The sequence below is a fragment of the Taeniopygia guttata genome, chromosome 5 (assembly GCF_048771995.1).
Source record: "Taeniopygia guttata chromosome 5, bTaeGut7.mat, whole genome shotgun sequence".
NCBI lineage: Eukaryota > Metazoa > Chordata > Aves > Passeriformes > Estrildidae > Taeniopygia > Taeniopygia guttata.
The window spans coordinates 52,840,440-52,865,784 of record NC_133030.1 but is presented as its reverse complement, the minus strand read 5'-3'; the positions used below and the strand labels follow the sequence as shown (position 1 = coordinate 52,865,784).

The window sequence follows — 25,345 nt, the reverse complement described above, 5'->3', positions numbered from 1 at the left end:
AGTAAGGAAAATGAGTGACTCTATCTCAATTACTGTTTTATGAAGAGAAAAAGAACTGCTATTAGATGACTTACCACTTCACATCATCATTATGACCAGTGTAATGTCTCTGAAGCTGCTCTTCGACGTTGAACAGCACAACCACAGAGGCGATGAAGTACACGGTCTCGCCCGTCGGCAGGAGATAGAGATTGCTGCGGCAGTCCCGGCCCCTGTAGCCATAGCTAGAGTGTTGGTCAAGCTGAATAACATCATCTACCCATGAAGAATGTTAAAAACAAGGAAGAAAAAAAAAAGAAAAAAGATTCTCTGTCCTTGTAGTCTGTAATCTCTGTCCTAGAGTCTTTGTCTCTTGGCTTGAGCACAGCTTTATTACTTGACAACATTCAGAACTCTTTCCCTTAGTACAGTAGAGAGTTGAAGCACTTCAGACTTTAAAACCTGCATATCCTACAGAAAATGCATAGCAAAGGATAGGAGAATTTGCAGATGTACTATTCCTTTAGCATCCTCTAGAAATTGCTAAATACCAGATAAAGGCAATGCTAGTTTTGTCCCAGGTGTATTTATTATTTACACTGCTTGACTAATTAAAATAGAAAATTAGACTTGATAGAAACACTAATAAGTCACTCAGTACATCTCCCTGAACTACACGAGGATTGATTGCATTATCCTGTGTGCGGGTTGATTCATTTCATTAATGTGGACATGACCAGTCAAATGGATAAAAACCGTAAAAGGGTTACATCATCCATTCCAATTTATTTTTGTAGTATTTAAAAGGCAGTGGCCCAGATTCTGAAGGTATTCATATGAATATGAATATAAAATTAATTCAATGAAATGACTGGAATAATAATCTCATTTAGACTGAATGTTAAATCAGCCAAATTTTGTAGTTTTATTCTTCTGAAGAGTCATTAGGGATTACAACTATTTTGGCTTTCTTTTTTTTTATGGAAACAGAAAGAAACAGCATTAGCAGAATCTTGGCAAAACAGAAGTGCATTCTAATGGAGTCAGTATGGAGGAACTGGCTGTGAAAAATATACAGGCAGATAATGAAACCCCAATTATGTTATCTAAAAAAGATACGTGTGTACTATTCTGGATGGTCAATGATAAGCCACTCAAACTAAAATAATCATGTTAACATTGTTGAATTAATAAGGTCAATAGTTATCCTATATAAATATCTATTTTAGAAAAAACAGCTTACTGATTTTTTCTTACAAATGCAACAGAACTAGTGCTGCATATCCAATTTATGAAGTGTGAATTGAGAAGTAGATCTTTTAGTCTCATAAACTGAAACACCTCAGCCAAGGTTTTTTGAGATATTAAAGTGTGATGACATTGAAACAATCAATATCTTCAATTACAAAGAATTTACTATCAATTTGAATCTGTCTGCAGCGGTTGGTGTCACTACTCTAGATTGCTGGACAATTATTTATTTGTTTAAATTTATTTTTCTCTCTAAGGCCAGATAGCATTATGAATTGAAGCCAACATAATATTTCCCTAGTTCAACAACAAATAATCAAATTTATAGTGAACCAGCAGTTGAAGTTAGTGTAAGGAATTGAACTTCTAAAAAAAGTGGAGAACATTACACAAACATGCATAAGTAACAAATCTCAGTGCACAAAAATAGCCATTAAATGGGAAAGATTACATTCTTTAGGGAAAATCTCCTTTCTTTACTATTCTTCCTGTGGGGAACAATGCTGCATTCAACCTTTCACATGACTGCTGTTGTCAAACACTCAATTTCTTTCTATCAGCCTTTTTTCTCAAATGCAAACTCCTGGGGTTGATCCCTCCTTCTCCTCACTGTTTCCCACACTCGGATTTGGTGGCTTCGTCTTGGATTTGGTGAGCTGGCACTTCAGGGAGTGTTACCTTGACCTTTTCTTTTCATTTGGCCTGCAGTTTTTGTTTCAAACCTCCTGCTTGCCAAGTGAGTTGCTCTCAAATGGACCTGGGAAGGCCACTGCTCCCACCCTGATGTCCCTAGTGCTGATTTCTCACTTGGATTTTCCACCTCTGCTCCAGACCCCCCTCACACTTTATCACTCAGTGTTTTTGTTTCTCCATGTCCTAATATATATGATAATATATCAAAGGTGTGAACCTTTTTCAGCTCACCCAGACAGCTGCTAATGTGACTGTAATAACCCTTTATGGTTCTGGTATGCCCTGAAATCTGTACACATTAGATTTTCTTCCTGCTGTTTCTCATCATACTCTGCTTTCCTTTCCATTTGTCCACACCACCTCCAATATCTTGTTTCCCTATCCCCATTCTTACATTATAGAGCATTTCTGGCTGTACTCCCACAGCTGGACTCATTTATCTGTCACAAAGATATTTTTTCCTATTCCAGTTCCGTTACCCTCCAATCAAACAGTGCAGCTTCTCTAACTCAACTGAAATGAATGCCTGCAATATTGCTTGGTTTTCTGCTGTATTTCTCTTTCTTCTGAAATGATCTCATGCTCCTGCTCACAGTTTCTTTTCCCCTTGTTACAGTCTGTAAAGTGGGCATTACCTTCTCCCTCATTTTTTTAAATTATTTTTTAATTGTCTTTCTAAACCTTCCATATACCTAGTCATTGCTGTAAGTATTAAGTATGGATATAACGATTGGATTTAATTGCAAATAAATTAGAAACAGAAGAATCTAGCACAGTATTTTTAGAAAAAAACTACCTCCTCCTCAATACCATTTAGAATAAACATCTAGGGTTAGTTAGATTGTTTTATTAATTCACACCTCTTCTATTCCTATACAAACTTAGATAGGATTCTGCTGGGTATACTGATACACACCTGGAAGGACATATGAATAGTCAAACTAAAAATAATAATCCATCTGGCAAATATTCAGTCATTTAAATAAGCTTATGTGGGAAACTAATGAGACTGGAATCATGACCTACTCTAATTATAATTTCTTATAATAGTCTGAAATACTGACATCAGTTCCACCTACATGCTGCTAATGACATTCAGCTCTGTTTCATGGTTGGGTGTTCTGTTGTTTCAGCAAAGCTTCCTAACACTTCCTCCTTATCATCCTTAGGCCCCTGAGTGAGGAGTCCCTTACAACTGCAAAAGACATCATTCAATTCTCTTGTGATAAATGGTGAGAACCTGTACAATTATATACTGCAAGCAGCATTTATCACTGGAATCTCACCTGTTTTATTATTTTTATGGGGTTTTTGTCTTTTTAACTCATCTTCACTTATTTATGCATGCACTATCTATGCAGTTCCCGCAGAATGGGATAGAACATACAGCCTCAGCTGCAATAGGAATAATAAGAATGGTTACTAAATCTGTCATTAATCTCTTGTGAATACAAAGGGACTTTTGGAAACTCTCTGAACATTCTGAAACCACATGCAGTTCTATTTATACAATTTTGAAAAAGACTATTCTTTTATGAAGTCGAAGTAATTTCCTATTTTTACTGCAACCAGAAGAGGTTTTTCTTTAAAGAGAAAACTTTATGAAGACATCATCTCTCTAAAGATAATGGATGTTACAAATAAACTCAGATCTTCTTGGGTTTATATTTTATCTTGAATCATCAATTATATATAATAAGATTATATAAAAGTGAAATGTTTTCTTTTTAGTAAAGAATATATTCTATCATTATACTTAAAAGTGAAATAGGAAAACTTTTGTATGTAGTGAAACACTGATTTCATTCAAGTTAAATTTCTGAATTATGTCCACTCATAGAAGTCAGTGGAAAGATCTGGTTGTTCAGTATTTAAGCTCCCTTAAGATACAAATCCAAATATTATTTTATATATTATATTTTATAAATTTTATGCCTAAGCATGTATCAGTTGCACAGCACTACTCAATTCAGGGCTTATTCCAGTTGAATGTATCATCCTCTTAGGGACAATGGTGTACATTTTTTAAAACAGTTAAAAATAATAAATTACTGCTAAGAACTAGAAAAAAACCCTGAGCTTGTCTTATGCATATTATAATTGATAATCCCAGCTCACTACATTCTTATGATATGCCTAGTTTAATCTTTGGCTAATTAGCATGCTTCAGACTTAACCTTCAGGCAACATTTAAGCAAAATCTTTCTTAAGCTGCCACTCTGTACTTTACAAGGTGAAGAACAGCAGCCTGAAGAATTTAACACTTATTTTCAACGGAATGTCACTTCACCAATTAAATGAACCTTATGACCTTAATCCTGCTTTACTTTGGCTCGAAAAGTTATTTAACCCAAATCATTATGGAATGATTGATTTCCAGTAGTCCTCCAGCACAGAAAGGATACACCCATTCCAGTTTAAGCCTCTTGGCTGGTAGTTCTACTTTTGCTTCCAAATTGTAAGATTCCACTTGCTCTTTGGGCATGTACATGGTAACAGGACGTCCACGAAGAAACATTTTTACGTATCCTTCCTCTATAAAAGGTCAGAAATGTTTAATGTTACACAAAAAAGCCATCGGGGACAATTCCAGTGCTCCTCCATCCCTTCCCACATAACAGTTTGGTGCATTACAATTATAAAATGACATGCAATCTCAAACTTAGAAATTTATCAGTTTTCTTTTCCTAAATCATAATCACTAAGCAGAAATTTTTAAGAACATATGAAGTCCCTTCTTTCTCTAAATATTTTGAGTAGCAGAATTAGAACTAAACAATGCCATGAAGAACTACAAAACAGAAAGGTCTGAAATTGAATTTTTAAAAAAAAGTTACAATAATATGGTTTTTAAATATTAAAAACGGAGGGGAATACATCAAAGATTACAATTAACGCAGAAATGCCACTTAAAATTAATTTTATTTTTTAATCAATATTTACAGTTGAGCATCAGCATCTAAATTATTTTCCAACACTCAGTCGCATTCTTTGCATCCCAGTGTAAAGATATGCTTTACACTTGATACAGTGTTAGAGATACATTCGAAATAAGGAACACAAACAATTAGTAAGAGGAATCATGCTGATGTACATGCAGAAAAGATATGTGCTTTAAGAATTACTAAACATTGAAAAAAGAATGACAACAATGACAGCACATTAAAAGAAAGGAAAATGACATACAGGAGAGAAGCTACAAAAACTCAATTTGCTGACAGAAGTAAACATTTCTAGAGGAAAATACTAAAAGTAATGTGTTGAACTGGCAATAAATATTTTTGGGGCAGAGAAGCAGAGATTAATAACAGATCTGGAAGTACTGACTTGGGGACTTCATGGGGCTTATAAAACTAGGAGATCTGGGAAATGCCATGAAGGTCTGACTAGGACTTTTGGGAAGTGGCAAGGCCAAAGTGGGTGTCCTGTGAACTTCTGATGAAGTTTGTCCAGATTCAGAACGTGCTGGCTCTTGCTGCTCCATCGGCAGATCAAGGGGTTCAGCCTTGTTCGCATGCGAATCAAGCAGTTTTGGAGTCAGTGACATCTGTAGAGTTACTAGACAGAATAATCGTGGGCACAGAGGAAATGGAAGGGCAAAAGTAACAAAAATCATGTAAATGAAAAAAAAATATACAATTTAGGACTGTTAAAACTATGCTATGAATTTTTAAGTATCATTACAAATATACTACTATTTTTTAAATTTGAAAGCTAAGGCTTTATTTTAATTGGAAATATGCATATGCTACAAATCCTGACTAAATTAATAAGAATTATTGATTGAACAAAAACATCACAGCAGTGCTGTATTACTTAACTAGATGTGTATTTTGCCTTTAGACTAAGTCATATGGGAAAGAGATCTACCTGACCTGTCACAGTAAAGTTACAGCTAGGTCTCTCTAGCTTCAATTTACGGAATGCATACATAAAATGAAAGCAACAGAAAACTTAATGCTAAAAAGAAGAAATAATAATGATGAAATAATGGTGACAGAAGGTTGGGAGTTTAAGATGTCTGTTAAAATGATAGAATATTGGAATTGTTTTAAAAATCTACTCCAATATATCTGTATTGGAAAATAAAATAGAGGGTAGAGCATTAAATAGCAAAGCATTACAGCACTATTTGTATGCGCATGCAGCATCTATTTAATGAGCTTCAAACACGTGCCAACACTGCTGATGCTGGTGCACTGGAAGTCAACAGATTTTCAGCAATGACAACTACTGGCTGTGAATGAACCAAAGTTTAATTCACCAAGCTGTTTTTCTCACCTGAAGCTTGCAGAACTCATAAAGCTTGCATTTAACCATCTACAGTGGGAGCATTTGACCTAGTCACACCAGACTAGGAAAGTATATACTAACCAGTAAACTATATCAAGTGTATTACAACAAGTATATAAATTATGCCTTCAAAATGTGTGTATGTCTCTCTCCTAACTGTAAAGAAGAACTTAGGCTGATTAGGTCAGGCATAGAGGTCCCATTGTGTACTAATTTCTAACTTCTGGTAATATTCTGTCTCTACTAGTTTTTGTTCCTAACGCAAATACATTATCTACACCATCAATCTCCTCTTTTTCATGTTTTTCTTAAGTAAGTTTATAAGACAATAGATTTCTAAATGTAAAGATATAGATGTATAGACAGACAATCATCAAACTACAAAGACAGACCAACAGTGAAACTTTTAGACAAATGTATCTTTTACATCTGCGGTTTTGTAAATTTGATATTGTTGTTGCATAAATGAGCAGTTAATGAACTGAAATAAGATGGGCATCAGTGCCAGTGGGATCTGCAAAGGAGACCACCACTGATTGCAGGTATAAATTTGCACAAAGAATACACAGAGGTAGAGACTCTCTAATAGACTTTGCCTTGAGAACAAACATTTTTTGCTTTGTTAAATTCACATTTATTGCAAAGCTGAAAGACGGTGATTAGTGGAAGAACTGTTAGGCTATAGCTATTTCTAAAAAGCAGACAAATCTGTGATTAGATCACAGATATAAACATGCATCAAAAATGTGCATATTTACACTACAACTTAACTAAAGCTTTAGACACCAACATGGTATGTTTATCACATGTGACTCTGCTTTATGACACTAAGCAAGAAGCAATGAGAAATTAGTTGTAGGCCTATGTCTGTTTAAGATTCAGAAAAATCTACAAATCTATTTAATAAGAAAAAGCAAGAAAAAACAAAGGCTTCTATGATCATGTTATGCTAACAGCAAAACAGCCAACAAAGGGGCAAATTCTATACGAATTTCAGCAGAAGTGCAGAATGCCATTTCAAACACAGTGAACATCCACATGTTGCCATATAGCTCTCTCAACATCTTTTTTCTAATTCAAATTCTTAGGAATAAGTCCACAGGAATACAAATTATAACCCGTTATTATGATTAAAGTGCACCTGAGGGTTATAATTCAGTAGATCGTATAATAAATGGTATAACATAATGGTATAAATGGTATAAATAATGGTATAACATTTTGGTTTCACTCAAAAGAACTAGAAAAGTTTTAACATTGCAAAATGCATACAAGTTAGAAAACAGCTGTATAATATTGAGCTGATATAATATTGTCTTTTATCCCAGCAGAACCATTTTGCTTTGAGAGCTATGAGGTTTTGGAAGTGAAGCCTACCTTTGCAGTGTGTCACACGGCGCTTCCCTTGTGATTACAGAGACAGAGACAGAAGGGCTAGATAAAGATGTGTTTGAATACAATAACTCTCTAAATACCTGCTCTAGAAGCTGTCCAGTCTTAGTCTGCTGCAGGCTAACCTGGGGCTTGACAAAACACTCAGCCATACACTGGGTAATTACTTTCTAAACCTCTTTCCTCAGTTAGGGGCCTCTGTTTGGTTCTGCCATTAAAAACTGGCTTAAATTCCATTATGTAAGGATATACTTAAGTAAAATACCAAGTATAGCTTTCTTAGAAAAAACATGCATTTCATTGTCTAGGTGAGAAGGACATCAATGTAGTGTCACACCTGTTTAATTACTGACTTCTATCTATGGGAAAACTGGCAGAAGAAAAAATATTATAAACACCTTTTTTTACACGGTATAAGGGAAGCAAGGAAATATGCAAGGAAAGCATATTCTGTTCAAATCAGAAGTTTTCTTTTTCTAAACCACCAGTTTTCATGGAAGGGACATGAACCATGAATATATTGTCACAAGAGACTTAAGTGCTTATTTAATCTCATGTATTATTGACTTCAAAATCAGTTACATTAAACTCTGAAGTATGGCTTAAGAGCTTTGTTGGATGCTGATCAATCCATGCAGTAAACAAAAGATCTCCAACTTTTTCAGCTTAATGTATGATTACTGTCACAGAACTATGCATAAAAATAATACAATACATCTGATAAATCAACAGGGTTTTTTCCCTTCCCTATTTTGTCAAAATAAATCTTTATTTTAGTTGCTGATGACTTTTCAGAACAAAAATAACTGTTATATACAATACTCAGCTTCATATTTTTTTTTAAACTCTTCAAAAATTTTAACTGTCTAATGACAAGGACAAACATTGCTTTCACTTACACCTACTATTTCACTTTCAAAATCTTTCAGCAAAGATAATACCTAAGTTGGGAAAAATTGAATTGCTTTTGAAATTAAAGATAGATTACCAAAACTGTGAAATAAATATATTGGATTGATAAAATCTAGAGTGAACTGATCAACTTTTAAATAATATATCAACAGCAGCCTGTAAGTATCATGTTTAGATTCCCAATTCTAGGCACCAATTTCTAGGCATCCACAGAAGAAAGGGGGCTAGTGGGTGAATCCAATCACAATTACTATCTGCTTAAAAATTTTAAAAGTTCCTACCTGCACTGAACATTGGTTCCTTGGGTTTGCTGTGAAAATAATGAAGAAATTACTATTTTAAAAGCATGCACATACATTCTGCACATGTATATGTATCAATATGATGTAAAACTAAAAATAAAAGAATATAAATTTTTGTTGAGTGTATGTGTGAATAATAATACTTTTTCATTAAATTATTTGCATAGTAAATCCCCAGGCAAACACAGTTAAAACCAGTAAACATCCTCGATGGCATTTAACATTCAATTCACATTACATTATCAAAATTATAGATCTTCCTCTACTAACTACTGAATTCTTTTCTTCTGTGAAGTTAGTCCAATTACAGGAGAGCACAGAAACTGGCCACAAACAGCTGTATCTTTTTTTTTTGTTTCCAGCCTGGAGCAAATCAAAGTTTGAATCCTGTCTTTTCCAAAGATTTTACATAAAACATGGAGCTGCCCAGTTGTCCCTGGGTGAATGACAATACTTGGTAAAACACAGAAAGCACATAACCATGATTAAAATGTCTTCTATTTGTCACGGCACAGCTGCCTGCAAGACAACTGAAAATGGGTTTTTCTTTTTGTCTTGAGAAAAAAATTGGGAAAACTTGTGGGGAGAATACATACAGCATGTTGAGAAGCTCTCTGGATAGTACTACCCCAGCCAAAAGGAAGGAATCTTTATCAAGAAATTTGTGTCTAGTCACTTGTTTTTGTCTTTTGCCCCTGTAAATCAAGATTGAGGGTATTGTTTCTGATGAAGAATGGAAGGGACACAAATTTATATTATGCAGTTATTTCTCTTCCCAGTTCTCTCTTTTTTAATGCAATAAAACTTCTGAAGTATAAGATAACTGCTGTACATTTCTTAGGGTGATCCCGAAATGGGTGAACCCTCATCATTCTGATGGAGAAATGCTAAAATACAAAGTATTCCTAGAGCTTGATGCCATTTCAACACCCTCTCCTAGACTGCAGTGAGCAGATAAGGAGAAACCAAAAAAAGAAACTGTTTTTTTGCACACAGGTTTTTTTATCTAAGCATAAAAGATTCTCTCACTACAATGAAAGATGTAGCAAATAATTCTATTGTATTTTTCCCTTTGCTTTGGTTTGACATTTACATTGAGAAAAATACTTTACTTAATGATAAACCTAAACCAAATTAATCCTGATTCTACTCCTGATTTAGCAACTTTCCATAATATCAGCCTTTGTGTTAATCATGCATCAAAATACATGCTTCAAGCTGGCATACACAGCCAATGTCATTTATATAAATAGCATGATGTGCTGCCATTGTTAACACCAAGATGAACATTTTCTCTTACAAATGAAGATATTTTTAGAAAACAAAAAACCTTATGGGATGAAGCACTAGTCAGAAATGCTGCCATATTAGAGACAAAACAGTCCCTAGCTCTGAACAGACCATGCCGACCTATTCAAGCTAATCAAGCAAATGTGAAAGGCTGATTCATGACAGTAATAAAGCAAATCATCTGTACTTCCTAATTATACAAAGCCTAACCACACACAGCTCACAGCCCTGGCTACCCTTTTTCCTGAACTTGAGTCACATCCTACTTAACTAACCCTCAGGAAGGCTTACTCCTGGCTGATAGCTACAGGAGTAGGGACACTTGACAGCAGCATGGGAGATTATGGTCATCTCCTTATGCTTAAAGCTGCTTGAAAGAGCTTTCTATAGCATCCTGGCTTTGCATAACAGCCTACAACCCTCCACGCTTTCAAAAACAGAGTCATGGAATAGCTCAAGCTGGAAGGGATGCAAAGGGGTCAAGGGTACAAACAGACTGTGAGTAGATGGTTAGGTTAACACACTCTTCCTCACTCTTTCACACATACTGTCACTATTGGGGGACAGTCCTAGTCCCAGTGTACAGAATCATCATTTTCCTTCCCATAACTCTTGCTTTGTATTTTGCATGGTTGCTCTGTTTTGAGAGGAATCATAAGGCAAGTCTTTAGCCAGCCTCTGTCACAGGATCAGGACACTCATTCTTCAAGGACGTGAAAGCTGGGGTGCTGAACAGGCTGCATGGGACAGAAATTAAGGGAAAAGTCTCTAACCATACAATGACTGTTTTCACAGTGGTACCTACATCATGAGCACCAGTTGAGGCAATCTAACACATGCTCTTGATTAGTTCCTTGGAATACTTGCACTTTATTTAACCACTGCATGCCTTGCGTGCTGGACCTTCTCCCCAAATCCCAAGTGAGTATTTCAACCCTTTGTGGCCTAACAATTGCAAGATTACATAACCATTGTGTTTCTGTTGAAATAGTATGTAAAAATTAAAAAGGCTTCTCAAGTACAGATAACCATTATTTTGTTGCAATGTTTTTATTTCTCAGCTAGTTTGGAATTAATTTTTAAGTGTACAGTACATTTATATAGCTCACAAAAGTCATATTTAATGTCTTTCCTTAATTTAAGTGAATAATCTAGTAGTCTCACTTCATGTGTTTACTAGGATTAACATATAACTAATTTCAGATAATTGTCACCTTAAACAGGTAGCAGGATCAGAGCTATATCCATAAAACTGACTTTGCAAAGCACCGTATTGTTTTAGATTTTGACCTGTAGATCCTCCACTGCATAAAACACACTGACTTAATCTTTTTGGCACTTGATCTAATGCAATTTTTTATATAAGATAAATTACACAGAGCAAGGGGACTGTAGGATCATGTTTATTAAAACTTTTTCAAAAACTACAGTAAATTACTACAGCAAATTAGAAAAGCAATGAGATTCACCATTGATAGGTGAAATAACTGCTGTTCATATTCCAGAAACAAGTCGACCCATCTAAGTATCCATAACACGTTTGTTTTGTTTATAGAAGATAAATTATTTTAATCAATGAGGTCACCACATAATGGCTATTGATACAATTTGATATGTGTGATAGAGTAGGAAGTTATACATAGATGCAAAATCAAAAGCAAAGCCTTAGAAAAAATATCCAGCCATTTCAAGAGATCCATACAGACAACAGCAGCTCCATGCTAACGACTTCACCAAGGCAATGTAGCTGCATGAAGTTACACACCGCTGCAACACTTTACAGAATTTGCAGCTTAAATTAGAGTGAGCTGGTTTTTAGCTGTCCTTTCACTGGTCATGGGTTTTGCTTGGTTTCGCCTTTCAAACCTTTCAGGCTCACTTGTCCCTAAGATTGTTGATTCTTGGTTTGCTGATTCGGATGTGCGCAGATATACATTCTCTACAAAGGTCTGAGAAAAGATTTTGCTTAAATCTGCACATGCAGATGTTCCTAAGTAAACTAATAAAAGATTGCTTTTCCTATCAAAAGTAATATTTATTTATGGATATTTATTTATTTATTTCAGTTATATTTGTCTTTTAGAAATCTTGAAATAAAAAATCTTAGAAACAAAATGAAACCCACATCTATTAGTTATTTTTTGCTTATAATTATGTTACAAAAATGTTAAGGGAAAAAAAATCAGATGCTAAGATAGAGTCAAATTTCCGGAAGTACCAGAAGGCCCAATCCTTTGCAATTCTCTTGGCTTATCAAAACTTCATTCACATGCATGGATGCAGAATGCAAACGACATTTTATTTGGGTAAATATTACCTCTTCCTTGGTTACAATTTTATAACATTTTTTCTGATAGCATTTAAATTTTTCCAGTATTCCTTTAATTTGCTAATCCTTTCACTGAGTCACAGGTCAGGTTGGAAGGGATCGCAGTTGTTCACCTGGTCCAACCTCCCTGCTCAAGCAAGGTTGTACCAGAGCACATGGCACAGAATTGTGTCCAGATAGTTCTCAGATATCCCCACTGAGGGAGTCTCTCTGGACAATCTCTTCTAGTGCTCTGTCACTCACATGGTAAAAACATTTTTCCTCCTATTCCTGTGCATCAGTTTCTGCCCATTGTCTCTATTTATTGCTTGGCACTACTAAGAAGAGCCTGGCTTCATTGTCATGACACCCTCTGCTCAGATACTTGTAGACATCAATGAGGTCCTCTCTCAGTTGTCTTCTTGAGGCTGAACAGGTCCAGCTACATCAGCCTTTCCTTGTAAGAGACCTGTTCCAGTTCCTTGATCAACTTTGTAGCCCTCTGCTGGACTCACTCCAGGAGCTCCATGTCCCTCTTGTACTGAGGAGCCCAGAACCGGACACAGCACCCCAGATGGGCCTCACCAAGGCCAAGTAGAAGGGCAGAATGGGATGGCTGGACTTGATGATCTAAAAGGTCTCATCCAACCTTGAAAATTCTATGATTTTATATAGGATCACCTCCCTCAACCTGCTGGCAATGCTCTTCCTATTGCATCCTAGGATTCCACTGGCCTTCCTGGCCACCAGGGCTCACTTGGACACGACCCACAGACAGCCTGTTGTCCACCAGAACACCTTCTCCTTTATCCATGCATGTAGGTCTCTTGTCCACTTTTCCTGATGCTCATCTGGATGCATGGTTCTTGAGCCTGGAGGAAGTGATCATTGAATACCAACCAACTCTCTTGGATCCCTCTTCCCTGCAGGTCTTGCTCCTATAGGATTCTTCCAAGATTCCTGAGCAGGCTAAAGTTAGGACTTTTGAAGTCCGTGGTTAAAATCTTACTTGCTGCCCTGCTTCATCCCCTCCTGATTCTGAACTCCAGTTCATGGTCGTGACAACCAAAGCTGCTTCCAACTTTCACATTCCAACAGGGCCTTCCCTGCTTGTTATCACAAGGTCAAGCAGCACACTATTCCTCGTGGGATCTTCCACTACCTTTGACAGGAAGTTTCCATCAATGCTTTCCAGGAACCTCCTGGACTGTTTGTGCTTTGCTGTGTTGCTTCTCTAGTGTATGTCCAGGTAGTTAAAGTCTCCCACAAGAACCAGGGCCTGTGACTTTGAGGCTGCTTCAAGCTGCCTGTAAAAGATACAATGCGCTTCCCCCTGTTCAGGCAGCTTGTAGCAAACAGCCACAAAGTGCCACCCTCACTAGTCTGCCCTTTTATCCCAATCCATAACTTATTCTATGTTCCATAGTTTGCACACTTGCTGTCTTGCTTCATAGCTGAAAACATAGGCCAGAAACCTAGCTATTAAAAATGTAATCACCCATATCTGGGTTGTAAAATAGTACACAATCAGCTCAGTCACTCATTACTCAAGAAAATATGCTAAAGGGATAAAAAGGGAGGAATATTTTGTGCCACATTGACAATGACTCGTGTAATGACACTGACGTCCAAAGAGAGCAGGTAAATTAAGTTATTAGTTGAGCTTCATTAACAATGTGTTTTTATGGTCACATCATTAGTGAGAAAGTGAAACAGTACCATCAACACCATTTCTTGCAAAGGAAACTGCAACAGAACAGGTCAAGTGACATGGCTGAAACTAAATTCTGACTAGGAAATACAGGAAAGAACTGATTGACCTATACTGACAATACGGATGAACCTCAATGAAACAGCTATTTGTTCAAGGCTATCCTAAGTCTGAAACCCTTGGACAAGGTATCCTCTTTTCTCTGTGCTGTCAGCAATACAGAGAAACATGATCAAAGATACACAGAGATAGGCATCACTTCATTCTGCTTCATTGAACAGCACTTGCATGTAAACCTCTCTCTTCGTTTATATTTAATCTGGCTGTCAGATCAAGGCACTCATAGCCCAGAGAGTGGCTGGACATCAATCTACACGTGGGATGTGGTGACTGAATGCTTTTCAGCAACTGTTTTGGTTTTTCACCCTCATTCCTCCACTTCTTAAACTACCTTTATCTTGATGTATGAGTTTTCTCACTTTTGTTCTTCCTATTTTCTTCTCCTCATCCCACTGGGGACAGGAAGTGAATGGCTGTGTGATACTTAGATGTCAGCTGGGGTCAATGCACCACAACCAGAAACTCAAAGAAGCACTTGTCAGGAATATAAAGACCAAGGGATAATCACTAAAATATTAGAAAAGACGTGTTTAATAATTATGAACTTTCCTGGGAAACTCTAAGTTCTCATACTGTTTATAGTTTGGAAATAAGGCAAACAAAATTTAATCTAAATATGAAAACCTGTTTTATTTCAAATGTTTTAATGCATACTTGGATTCAAGAATTGGAGCTTTGTAAAAACAAAAGCTTCCAATATTTTACACAAGAAAAACAAAGTTCACTAGAGAAACTAATTTCACTATTAGAGCAGGAGGCAGAGAAAAGGGGTTAGATACTTAGATGACATTACCTTTCACTGTTCTTTTTACCACTAGATGAACTGCTGGTGGAACCAGTGCGGTTGCGACTCCCTTTGGAATCTCCATAGCTTTCCCTCCGACCTCCTGGGGACACACGCTCAGCTGAACTGGTTCTCTTAATGGTGCTAATAAAACAAGGAGCAAGTTTCACAGTGGCACTTGTAAAAGTATATATCCTACAATAAATATTTATGAGAAATGTATCAAGTAGAACACTAACCCTAAAAAAATAACTATGACTTTTAAAAAAAAAATCTTAATTTGATTTGTTAAAGAGCCTATGTAAGAGTTTTGCTGAGTATCTGGTGCAACAGAGATAAACATACTACTTTTTCCTTAATCATAAAGCAGAAAATGGGCTAAACCAAATTCATTGAGTAGTTGCAATCACTTTTCCAGGTCATGTTTCAAATCTCTGACTACCACTCCATACTTCTGGACTTTTGGATTCTCACGAAGAAGTGAAAGATTTAAAGAGAAAGTATATTGCCTGACATTTCCAGCCAGACTACAGAGAATGCCAAAAGTATGTCGAAATTTGAACACAAGCAAGCTAACTTTGGGTCTTTATCCAGTATCAATTACTCTGTGGTTCAAAGCTAGTTTTAACATACTCCAACCTGCAATTAATGGTGAGCTAGTCTGCATTTTTTATTGTTGACAAAAATGTAAGCTTCCTAGTTACATGTATGAATAGATTAGATTCCTCACATGTCCTGACAGGAGGTTTCTCTAAGGCTTAAAGCTCACCCTACCCTCTCACTCTTCAACCATCCTTCCTGCAAAGATAGCTATGAAGGGACCTACTGCGTGACTTTATGGCGTCTCTTAGACATCCAGCTCTCCCTGATGGAAAAATGGGAGCCAAAATACAAGCAGTGTTACTTAGTAAATTAAGAGAAGCTCATCCAGAACTTACACCTTACAGGAGACAAATTATTGACCAAAGCACTTCTCTCTAAAGCAGTGCTTCCTAGCAAGAGAGGGAGCAGCTAAGGGTGAGGCCCCAAAGCAGGTAATGCTTTACAAGTTGCTGCAGGCCCTTTGCAGCAGAGGCTCAGGCAGCAGTACCCAGACTGGGGCAGGAATCACCCCCATGGCAGCAGCTGAACAACAAAACTCAGTGTCAGGGTCTCATTTCCCCCCCCCATTTCAGTCCTGTACTATTTTCTCCCCTGCAGAAAGCACAGTGAAAATATCTGTTTTAAGTTATAAAATCCCCACACTAAATAACTACCTTCAGCAGCTCTCTCACCCCAGAAACCAGTGACACCAATGATTGCTTTTCAGTTCCCATCTCTCCACCCAAATCCCAACCACATCCTCCATCCCACTGTGGAAACTTCAGTACTTTCTCCTTTAAGGCCAGTCTTCCCCTAGCCACACCTGTTATCATCCCCAGCCTCCTCCTCCTTAGCCCCCCTACCCCCCCAGAGATGCTCTGCTTACCAGAATACTCATCTAATTCTTGAGGACTACTCCAAACCTCCCCAGCAGTGCCTAACAGCTATCCCTACCCTGTCATCTCAGCTCCTCTGCCTCTGTTCCACTTCATGCATGGTGTAAGATGGCTCTCCATAACTAAAAGAACCAAGACTTTTCTGTCTGGTCAAGAAATGCTCAGCTTAGCAACTGTACACCACCTGCTTAAAAAAACCCCAAACTTATTTCTGCTCCCCCATGTCTTTTTACCAGCAAGGAGGGGAATGTTTCAACATCTCAAATCAGACTCAATTACAGAAATGATGGGAACACCTGAACCAGAGTCTTTCTGGAAAGAAATTGCCCTTCTGAAAAGAAGGCAGTGCCCATCCAGGGGCGGATCTGCAAGTTAAGGTGCATCTCAGGCAGCTTGACAAAAAAGCCTTCTGGTACATGCCATGGTGGGATAGATGTTCAGTGCTGCATTCTTGTAATAAAAACAAGCTTCAAATGATTAAGCTGAAATTAAAAAAATAGTGTTTCTGTGGAGAAAGCAATGTAAGAGAGCAAGCAGAATGCAAAATTACACAAAGACAGAACAAAATACATTCATAGGGGAAGAGAAAAGGCAGCAACAAGAATTTAGTTCTGTCTTATTTTCAGAAGTGTACTTCCTACACTAGGCTAACATTATCCAAGTCATCTCAATGTCAAATGCATGAAAAAGAACCTTCTCTAGTCAATTAAAGAATTTACTGTTAATATTTAACTATTCTCCCCACATCTCATAACATCATCCAATTTAATACTACTCCTGTTAAAAAATAAAACTTTGATACTGAAAATGTTTATTCCAAATAAAATAGCTTTATTAGCATGTGTCTTCCACTATTATATACATTAATTACAGAAACATCCTCTGTGATTTGTCAGGATCAAATTTTTATTTTTACATCCTTTCCTGGTTAGGAAAATTTCAGTGTAGGCTTATGTTGACTCATATTTTCTTCGTTAAGGATAAGCAGCGTCAACATCAGCCTACACCAAAATTAAATAAAGGACATTATCAAAGTATACTAATCTGAGAAAAAAATCAAGTTACAGAAACAATTTGAAACTAATTTTAATGTTGCTTGGAGTTTTATTTTTATAGCTGTCAACATTCAAAAGATGAACTAGAGGATAAGAAATGAAAGGGTGGGACTAAAATTTAGAAGTTTAATTCTATCTTCTTTCTGAATAATGAAGTTTCATATCAGTATAAAAACTTCTTCAACCACAGGTGTAAATTTTTTTTAAACCCTTATGATTTATGTCCATCACTGCTTAAACTAGTTAGTAATGCTATCTTCTGACAAATTTTATTTTTAACTTTCCACAACAATGAAAGCCCAGTGAGAAGTATTAGTTGGTGGTTGGAAACAAGGATTACAACTCCATTATATTAACGCACTTTTGGCATTATAGACATTTTGTTAGCTAGACTGTTAAACAGCAGTGATTATATCCACAGCTACAGTAGATACACTGCCACCTGAGAAGGAATTTAAAATGACAAAAAATACTAATTTAGCTTATAGGTTTGTAAGAGTATAACAGAATTTGGCTTGAACATTAGTGATATGAAAGGAGAGAATTTGCAATTATTTAAGAAGATAATATTTAGTTGCACAATTTTTAACTTGTTTAAGGCAGCAATGCAGTCTAATACCCCCATAATAAAAATTATGTTAGTATGAAATAATGCAGATTACCACCACTGACATTATTATTATCTAAGTCATGTGATGCATTTATCAATGATGAGGAAGTTTTAGACATGTACTTCTGGAAATGTTAAAAATGGCAATAATAATTACAGTTCTATCATGTTAATGCTTTTACTAAAACAGCCACTTTCTATGTGTTGAATTGAAATGGAAAGGAAAAACAACTGAACTTCAACACTACAAAGCTATTAAGGATCCCTCACCTTAGAGCAGGCTTTTTCAGTTTGCATGCATTGAGAAGATTCACAGACCTGCTTAATCCAGATTGAGAGGTGCGTAAACAAAGCAGAATAAAAAGTGAATGCAACAATAAAATGTGGAAACAAGACATTTACAAGACACATTAAAAGACAAAATTGCATGCTTTCAAGATATGAAGTCACGTGCAAGAGTAAACAACAAAGTGCTTATTGCCTCAGTTAGATGTTTGATCATTTCAAACCATACATTTAAGAACACCAATGTATCTTTGAATGACAAAATCTCAGCAGTGCCCCCATAGACTGACCATTTGTAAAGTGACTCAAAAATAAAATTAAAAATAAAAATAAAAATCAAAGAGGCTATCTGAAGGAACACGACAGATGATCCAGCTAAAAGACAAAGACTATTAAAAAAGCAACAACAAAGACAAGAAAATAAATCCTCATATATACATACATATACCACTGCATAGCATGAATGTTTCAGGCAGTTGCATTACTGAATTGTGGTGAACAAATCTGGCCAAAATTAAAAAGATATATACCTTATTACTAAAATTACTTGGGAAAATATAAAAGCTTTTTAATAAAAGAAATTAAAAACCAGTACACAATGCTCTTAAGACAGAAACTGATGGCATTTTGTCTAGCATTCATTCTGACCCTCATTTAAATCAATTAGAATGAACTCAGGAATAACATATGACTTTAATTTCATTACGCCTCTGAGCAAAATGCACTAATAACTTTAATTGTTAGAGATATTGTGAAGTGGTTGTAATAGTTTTTCCACTCAAAGTTCAACGGAGAGGGATTTCTTTTTTAATTTATATTCTAAATATTTTAAACCATTTTCTTTGAGACATGAGTGTTACACAGAGCATTTAATTGAAGGTTTGATTCAGAGTTTGTGTGTGTGCCAGTTACAAACCATCGCTGCCCCCCAACATTAATTCCAGGCGACTGAACAATTTCCTAGGGGCCATGTGTTTAGAGTTTAGAAGAACAGGAATTTATCATATTAAAGTATTTTATTCTCCCTGCAAACAAAGCTCTTTATGTTTTCTTTGTTCCTGCTTCTTCCTTTTGATCTCCATTGTCAGAGTTTTGCACCATTGTAATACTTTGCAATCTGCTGGGGGAGAAAGAATGACTGATTGTCTCCTTTTGAAAGGCAAAGTATGTGCAAGCCTGCAGTCTGCACCAGCATCCCTACTGGGAAAGGTACTGTCTGCTTTCTCCTCCCTTACTTATTTTTCCCCTCTCAACTCTTGGAAACAAAGCTATCCCAGATGAGTCACAAAACCTTAGATTTTAATAGGGAACACAAAACATCACTACTACACACTGGCCAAATTCCAAAGACAAATTTAGTGTTAAGCAGCAAACTTCAAGACACATTAAATGCCAAAGAAAGAGTGCAGGGGGAAGGGAAAGTTCTGCTCACAATACACTAAACTTATCTTATTCGTAACGAAAATTTCACATAGTTATTCTAAGCACAAAGTTTAGAATAAAACTATGGCAGCATTCAAAAACCTGTTACTCAAAATAGCTCATATACTTTTAAATCACAGAATTAGTAAATATATTAAAATTCAAATCAAATCCTCTGATCAAAGGTTTCTTGTGAAGATGACATAGAAACACTTTTCAAAGCCAGGCAATTCTTGATTGTTCATCTGTGTCAGGTGATTGTTCAACCCATCTCAGAATCACTCCAGCCCTCTGTTAGCTGGCTGGCACCCAGAGCTGCATTCACATGGTCCCCAGAGCCGGAGTGCAGCAGCTCCTCTTGGTGCTTTACCACAGTTTTTGGTCCCAGTACCACCAGCATCACCAGGCTTTCTATCTTGCACGGTATTACCACTATATACTTTTATAATCCAGTTGATCCATGTTTTGGATTTGTGCTTTTGCAATATTCAAGTTATTTCAGTCCTTCCTTAACCTGGATAATTGGGTTTTTACTGTGAGATCTGAATGCTGAAGCCAGGTTTGGTGCCCTCAATTCTAATTGAAGTCAGAGTCAGCTGAGGTTACTCAGTGCTTGGCAAGATCTGGATCTAATTATCACATTAGGTCCTATAAGAACCTACTGATATCCAGATACATGTTTTACATAAGGAAAAGCAATATGCATAGAGGTTACATGATTTGCATAAGGTCACTGAGAGAATATATGGCAGAACTCAAATAAAAGCCTGCTAGCTCCACCCTTTCAGCCTCAAGCATTTATTATTACCTCCAATTTTATATTCCTGCCAGAAGAAGTCATTTCCATTTCAAATATTAAATGGGAAATCAGAAAATGCAGTGAACTCTGAACCACATCTCCTTGGTAATCCAGCAAGGCACATAAGCCATATACCAACCAGTGGGTTCAAATGAGTTAACCAACACATATAATACAATTCATACAGTATGAAATAAGATTATGTCTGCAGACATATCAGTAAATACTTCTATCTCTAAGCCGGAGAATGTATGGATGTACACTTATTCCCCATGCAGACTATTTGCATATATTTACATAAATAATGCACAACAAACTGTTTCAAGGGACAGACTGATGTCATTTCAATTGGACAGCATACAGTCTTAACCTAAACAGTGCTAAGTACAGGAGAAGAGAGGACTCAGAAAATATTTGATTGTAAACCCTCTTTGCATAAGGCAGGAAAACATTTGGGAAGGACTCCATTCACCTGCACTTTATCTTGGATATATGGTCACAGATAAGAAAAAAATGGAAGATGCTATTTTTTACTATTGCAATCGTAGCAGATATTTGTCAGTCTCAACAGCAGATCAAAAGTTCAGAAGATGACTCATAAAAAAAAAAATTTCCCTTCCTACTGTTGTTTTTAACTTTCATTTTTCAAATTCTAAGTTTTCAACTGTGCACCTGTGTTGTATAGAAAAATATTAAAAGCGTTCACGTCAAAATTAAATTTAAAAACATCTATAAACACTTAAGATTATTTTCAGCTGGTGTGTCACATGACCATATTTTGGACTAAATAATACCTACACTACAAATTAGCCACAGTTCTAGAAGCAGTTCATAAGAAAAGAGCATTGCTTAATAGAAATCAGAAGTAAAAAATAGCTTGAAATTTCCCACCATCTGTAAACTGTGCAACTGGGAGAAGCTTCTAACACAAACAAACAAGTCCTACCACTTGAAAAAGAAAGCTCTTTGATTTTGCTGATGTAATTCCATTACTGTTTTATGCATAAACACATGCATTTTCTGAAGGTAAAAGGGTCCAATATAAATACAAAGTGTGATTGAATTAATCTTAAGGATGCACATTGAATTATCCTACTTGAGTGTATACAAGAAAGATATTTGGAGCACTTACTGTATCATCTTTGAATACGGGATATGTGGAACATCATTTAGTATAAAACCCTGAAATCTGATCAGTTATTTCAAGGTTCATTGTTAAATTATTAGAGAATAATTTACCAAAAAATGTTTTGTACAGTAATTAATTGATGAGGTTCTTGCCACTCCACTTTATTCCTCTTGAAGTACATTTATAGGCAAGGCATAGGAAAATGCTTTAATATAGTTTAATAAAGGTTACAATAATGAACATTTTCATGTTAAAGACACCAATATAGAATTTTGGAGCATTTGAAGGAAGCAATAATTATACAGTATCTGAACTTACAACTGCTTTTTTCAGGACATGAAACAATCCCACCCTCCTGAGCACTCTTAGTAAGTGCTCACCTAGTTCAGCAAAACTGTCCATATTTTTTTTTTTTCTTCTCCAAAACTGTACACACATTTTCATGCTGCATATTTAAAGCACCTTCAGCCTAGCTTCTTCAGCGATGTGAAGGGACAAAGCATAATAAAAGGACACTAAATACGTGGCCTGTGGAAGAATTTCTTACACGTTAAGACAGTCTAAAAATACTCCCGAAGGATGCTCTGTAAGGACTTTCCCACTGGCATTCTGGGTATCCAGGCTGCACATGGGTCAGGTGGAAGAAATACAGGGTGCCACTTATCTACAGGGATCCTAAGCTAGGATAATACCTACAGGCAATACCAGATGAAACACCTGAACTTCCATAAAGGCCTCCAAGAATAGAGAAGGCATGAGTATGACCCTGACCTGCACTTCACCCACCCTACTCTGGGGCAGAACATCCTATGCTGCAGCCCAGAGACAGAGCACAGAGACTCAGGAATCACACACTCTGTACACAGGTGAAGTCTCCCAGTGCCTGTGCTCTCATATGTTTTATAACAGAAACTTAATTAGGAAGAATGAAATTATTATAATTATTAAGAAAAAATAATTTGGGAAGAACAAATGTGTTTTAAAATTCAACATGTACTAATTAGGACTTGTTTTTAAACACAATTACATCTCCTTTTCTAAAAGGGAAGTTCTTTCACCCATTTTCAAACCTCCACAAATTTAATAATGGGAAAGTTTGGACAGTATTTACTTTTTTTCTCTTCTGTTAAGGTCTGATTCAGACCAGCCTGCCAAAGCCTACAGCTGCAGCAAACTCCAGCTCTTAAGAACTCACAGGAGTTCATTTTTGTGACATAAACAAATATGGTATTTTCCAAATTTAATTGTGCACAATGTAACTTTTCTCTATAAAAACAGAACCTGGAGTTTCTTGAAAATCAGTCCCCTGGAACACATTAACCAAAACTGGCATATCCTTAGCCACCATCTCCCCTTTGGGGAAAAATTAATTTTAAGAGAGAGACCTCAGATCTTAGCAGGTTAATGCTCTCATCTCTACAATTCACCCTCCCTCAGAGCTGACAGTATCATCACTACAAAAAGATGAGGAGACACACAAAAGAAATGTACAAAAAAATCCCCCAACCTAAACCCCACACCCCACACTATGATCTTTTACACACATACCACACAGCAGATTAGCACCACAATAACTGCCACATATAACTTGGACTTGCTTCACCCAATCCATTCCATTCCTTATAACCCAGATGTATAAAACATTTAGTATATTTTAAAACAGCTACACACAAAGCAAATTGGGACAGAGCAGTAATTTTTTAAAGGGCTTAATACATGCTAATGATAAGATATCTAAAGATGGATGTTTTCATTTGCATAAATATGTGCTAGGCATAGAATTTGCCTCCTCCCTGAGATGCTGCTAACCCTGTGCATGCAGTTTATATGATAATTTTGTTAGTGAGGGAAAGCCACCAAAGATAACATACTGATTTGCAATGATAACACTGTTTCTCTGCAGTCTATATATTTTCTACTACCTACTCAAAGAATTCTTGCACCACTTTTCACATCATGGTGGTCAACAGCACAGTAGAAATGCTTTATTATCCCTATGCTAAATTCTTAAAAGCAAGAAATGTACACAAACCAGTAAGACCAAGCATTGTGCATTCTTTCAATACTCATGATAATAACCTTAATTGTAATTAGAATGAATAAATTTAAAGCCTCTTAGAATGAAATCCATCTCCTTTTCTTTCCGAACTAAATATTTAGTCTGCTGCTTTGCAAGTAAGTAAAACTACATATCCAGAAGATTAAAACAGGAGCTATACCATGTTTTCAATTCCATGGTTGTAAGGTTTCTTATAGATGCCTACCTTTTTGCTGCTGGTGATACAGTCTCCTTTCTGGTTCCTGATGGAGAAGGTAAAGAGCCACTTGGTTTCTTTGGTAATACAGTTCCATTGTTAACTGTAGTCCTTAAAGGCAGGGTTTGTACCAGTGGTCTTGCTGTAAAACAAGCACAAGATTAAATCATTGCCTTCATTTACTTTTCTATGTTTTTTCTTTAGCAAACAACACTAAAATATTTTAAATTTTCCATGTCACATGCCATTTTTGTGTCACTATGGCCAAATTCAGCATAGATGAGGGTTTTAATATTGAGGAATTTCTAAAAATTATTATTATTCATAATAATAATAGTCCTATCAAGTAAAAACTCTGTCCTAGATAAATGAGCTTAGTTGTAAGCACAAAACCAATCCTGCTCTGTCAAAGGAGCATCAGCCTCTTGCCCACCTGGATAGCATCCAGAGGAGTGCAAGAAATGAAGGCAAATTGTCATCCCAGAAACTCCTGCTCTTCATCCCTCAGTCTTGTTGGAGGTTTTCCACAAGCAAATTATCTATTAAGAAATTTCTACTCCCCCTAAAAGGTCTTTTTTTCATGGAATGTGGGCTTATGTTTGACAGAAGGAATTTGTACCCTTTATTCAGAAAAAGCTACTGAAATCAGAAGAGTGAAGCTGATATTATCTACCTACATTCTTCTGATCAAATGTTGGCACAAAAAAAAAGGATCTATGTGTCATAGCTGTAATTAACATTAGAATAACGAAAAGTCCAATTCAAGTAGTTAGAAATTAGTTGCAAAAACAGTGTTTAAAACTGCAAGCAATGAGTACCAACACAAATACTACTGTGGATCATAGCCTTGAAACACAGACACAAACATGACTAGTGCTCTCTCTACAGCAGAGAAAAAACCTTGAATCACTTGAAATTTGACAGGACTTTGTATTACAAGCCATTGTAAAGATGCCAAAAGCCTCTGGATTCAGAGAAACACCATCTGAGAGAAGGCAGCAGTAACAAGTCGCTTTAGCAACATAAAATTTCATCGAACTTGGAGAGGATGGCAGGGAGAATACCTATGAAATGTTCTTCAAAAAAGACTGCCAAGGATAAAAGGACTAAAAGGCTAAACTAAAACAGTACCAATTGTATATAGTTATAGGTGATATTGTAACAACATCTTATTGTAGCACTGACAGCAAGCATTTATTGACTTGTTCACCCTAAGTTTTCATATACTGAATAAAAAGATAGATGTGAAAAACTGTGACTTCAGAAGACTGTCACTA

The 25,345-nt window shown here is 36.3% G+C and overlaps 1 protein-coding gene across 13 annotated transcripts in view; it reads right to left on the bottom strand.

Annotated features, from left to right (window-relative positions):
* The window catches only part of EML1 (EMAP like 1), a 121,245-nt gene that overhangs the window by 21,189 nt on the left and 74,711 nt on the right, over positions 1-25,345 (bottom strand). For 4 of the 13 annotated variants that reach the window (XM_030274970.4, XM_072930404.1, XM_072930397.1 and 1 more), the window contains 6 exons: positions 24,078-24,210; positions 15,045-15,179; positions 8,802-8,830; positions 7,594-7,620; positions 4,329-4,458; positions 75-224 (listed from right to left, as the gene is read on the bottom strand). In XM_030274970.4, coding sequence (XP_030130830.1) covers positions 75-224; positions 4,329-4,458; positions 7,594-7,620; positions 8,802-8,830; positions 15,045-15,179; positions 24,078-24,210 — 604 coding nt within the window. Of the gene's footprint in view, positions 1-74; positions 256-4,328; positions 4,459-7,593; positions 7,621-8,801; positions 8,831-15,044; positions 15,180-24,077; positions 24,211-25,345 lie in introns of all 13 variants that reach the window. The other 9 variants (XM_032748878.3, XM_030274971.4, XM_072930398.1 and 6 more) reach the window with 5 other exon arrangements.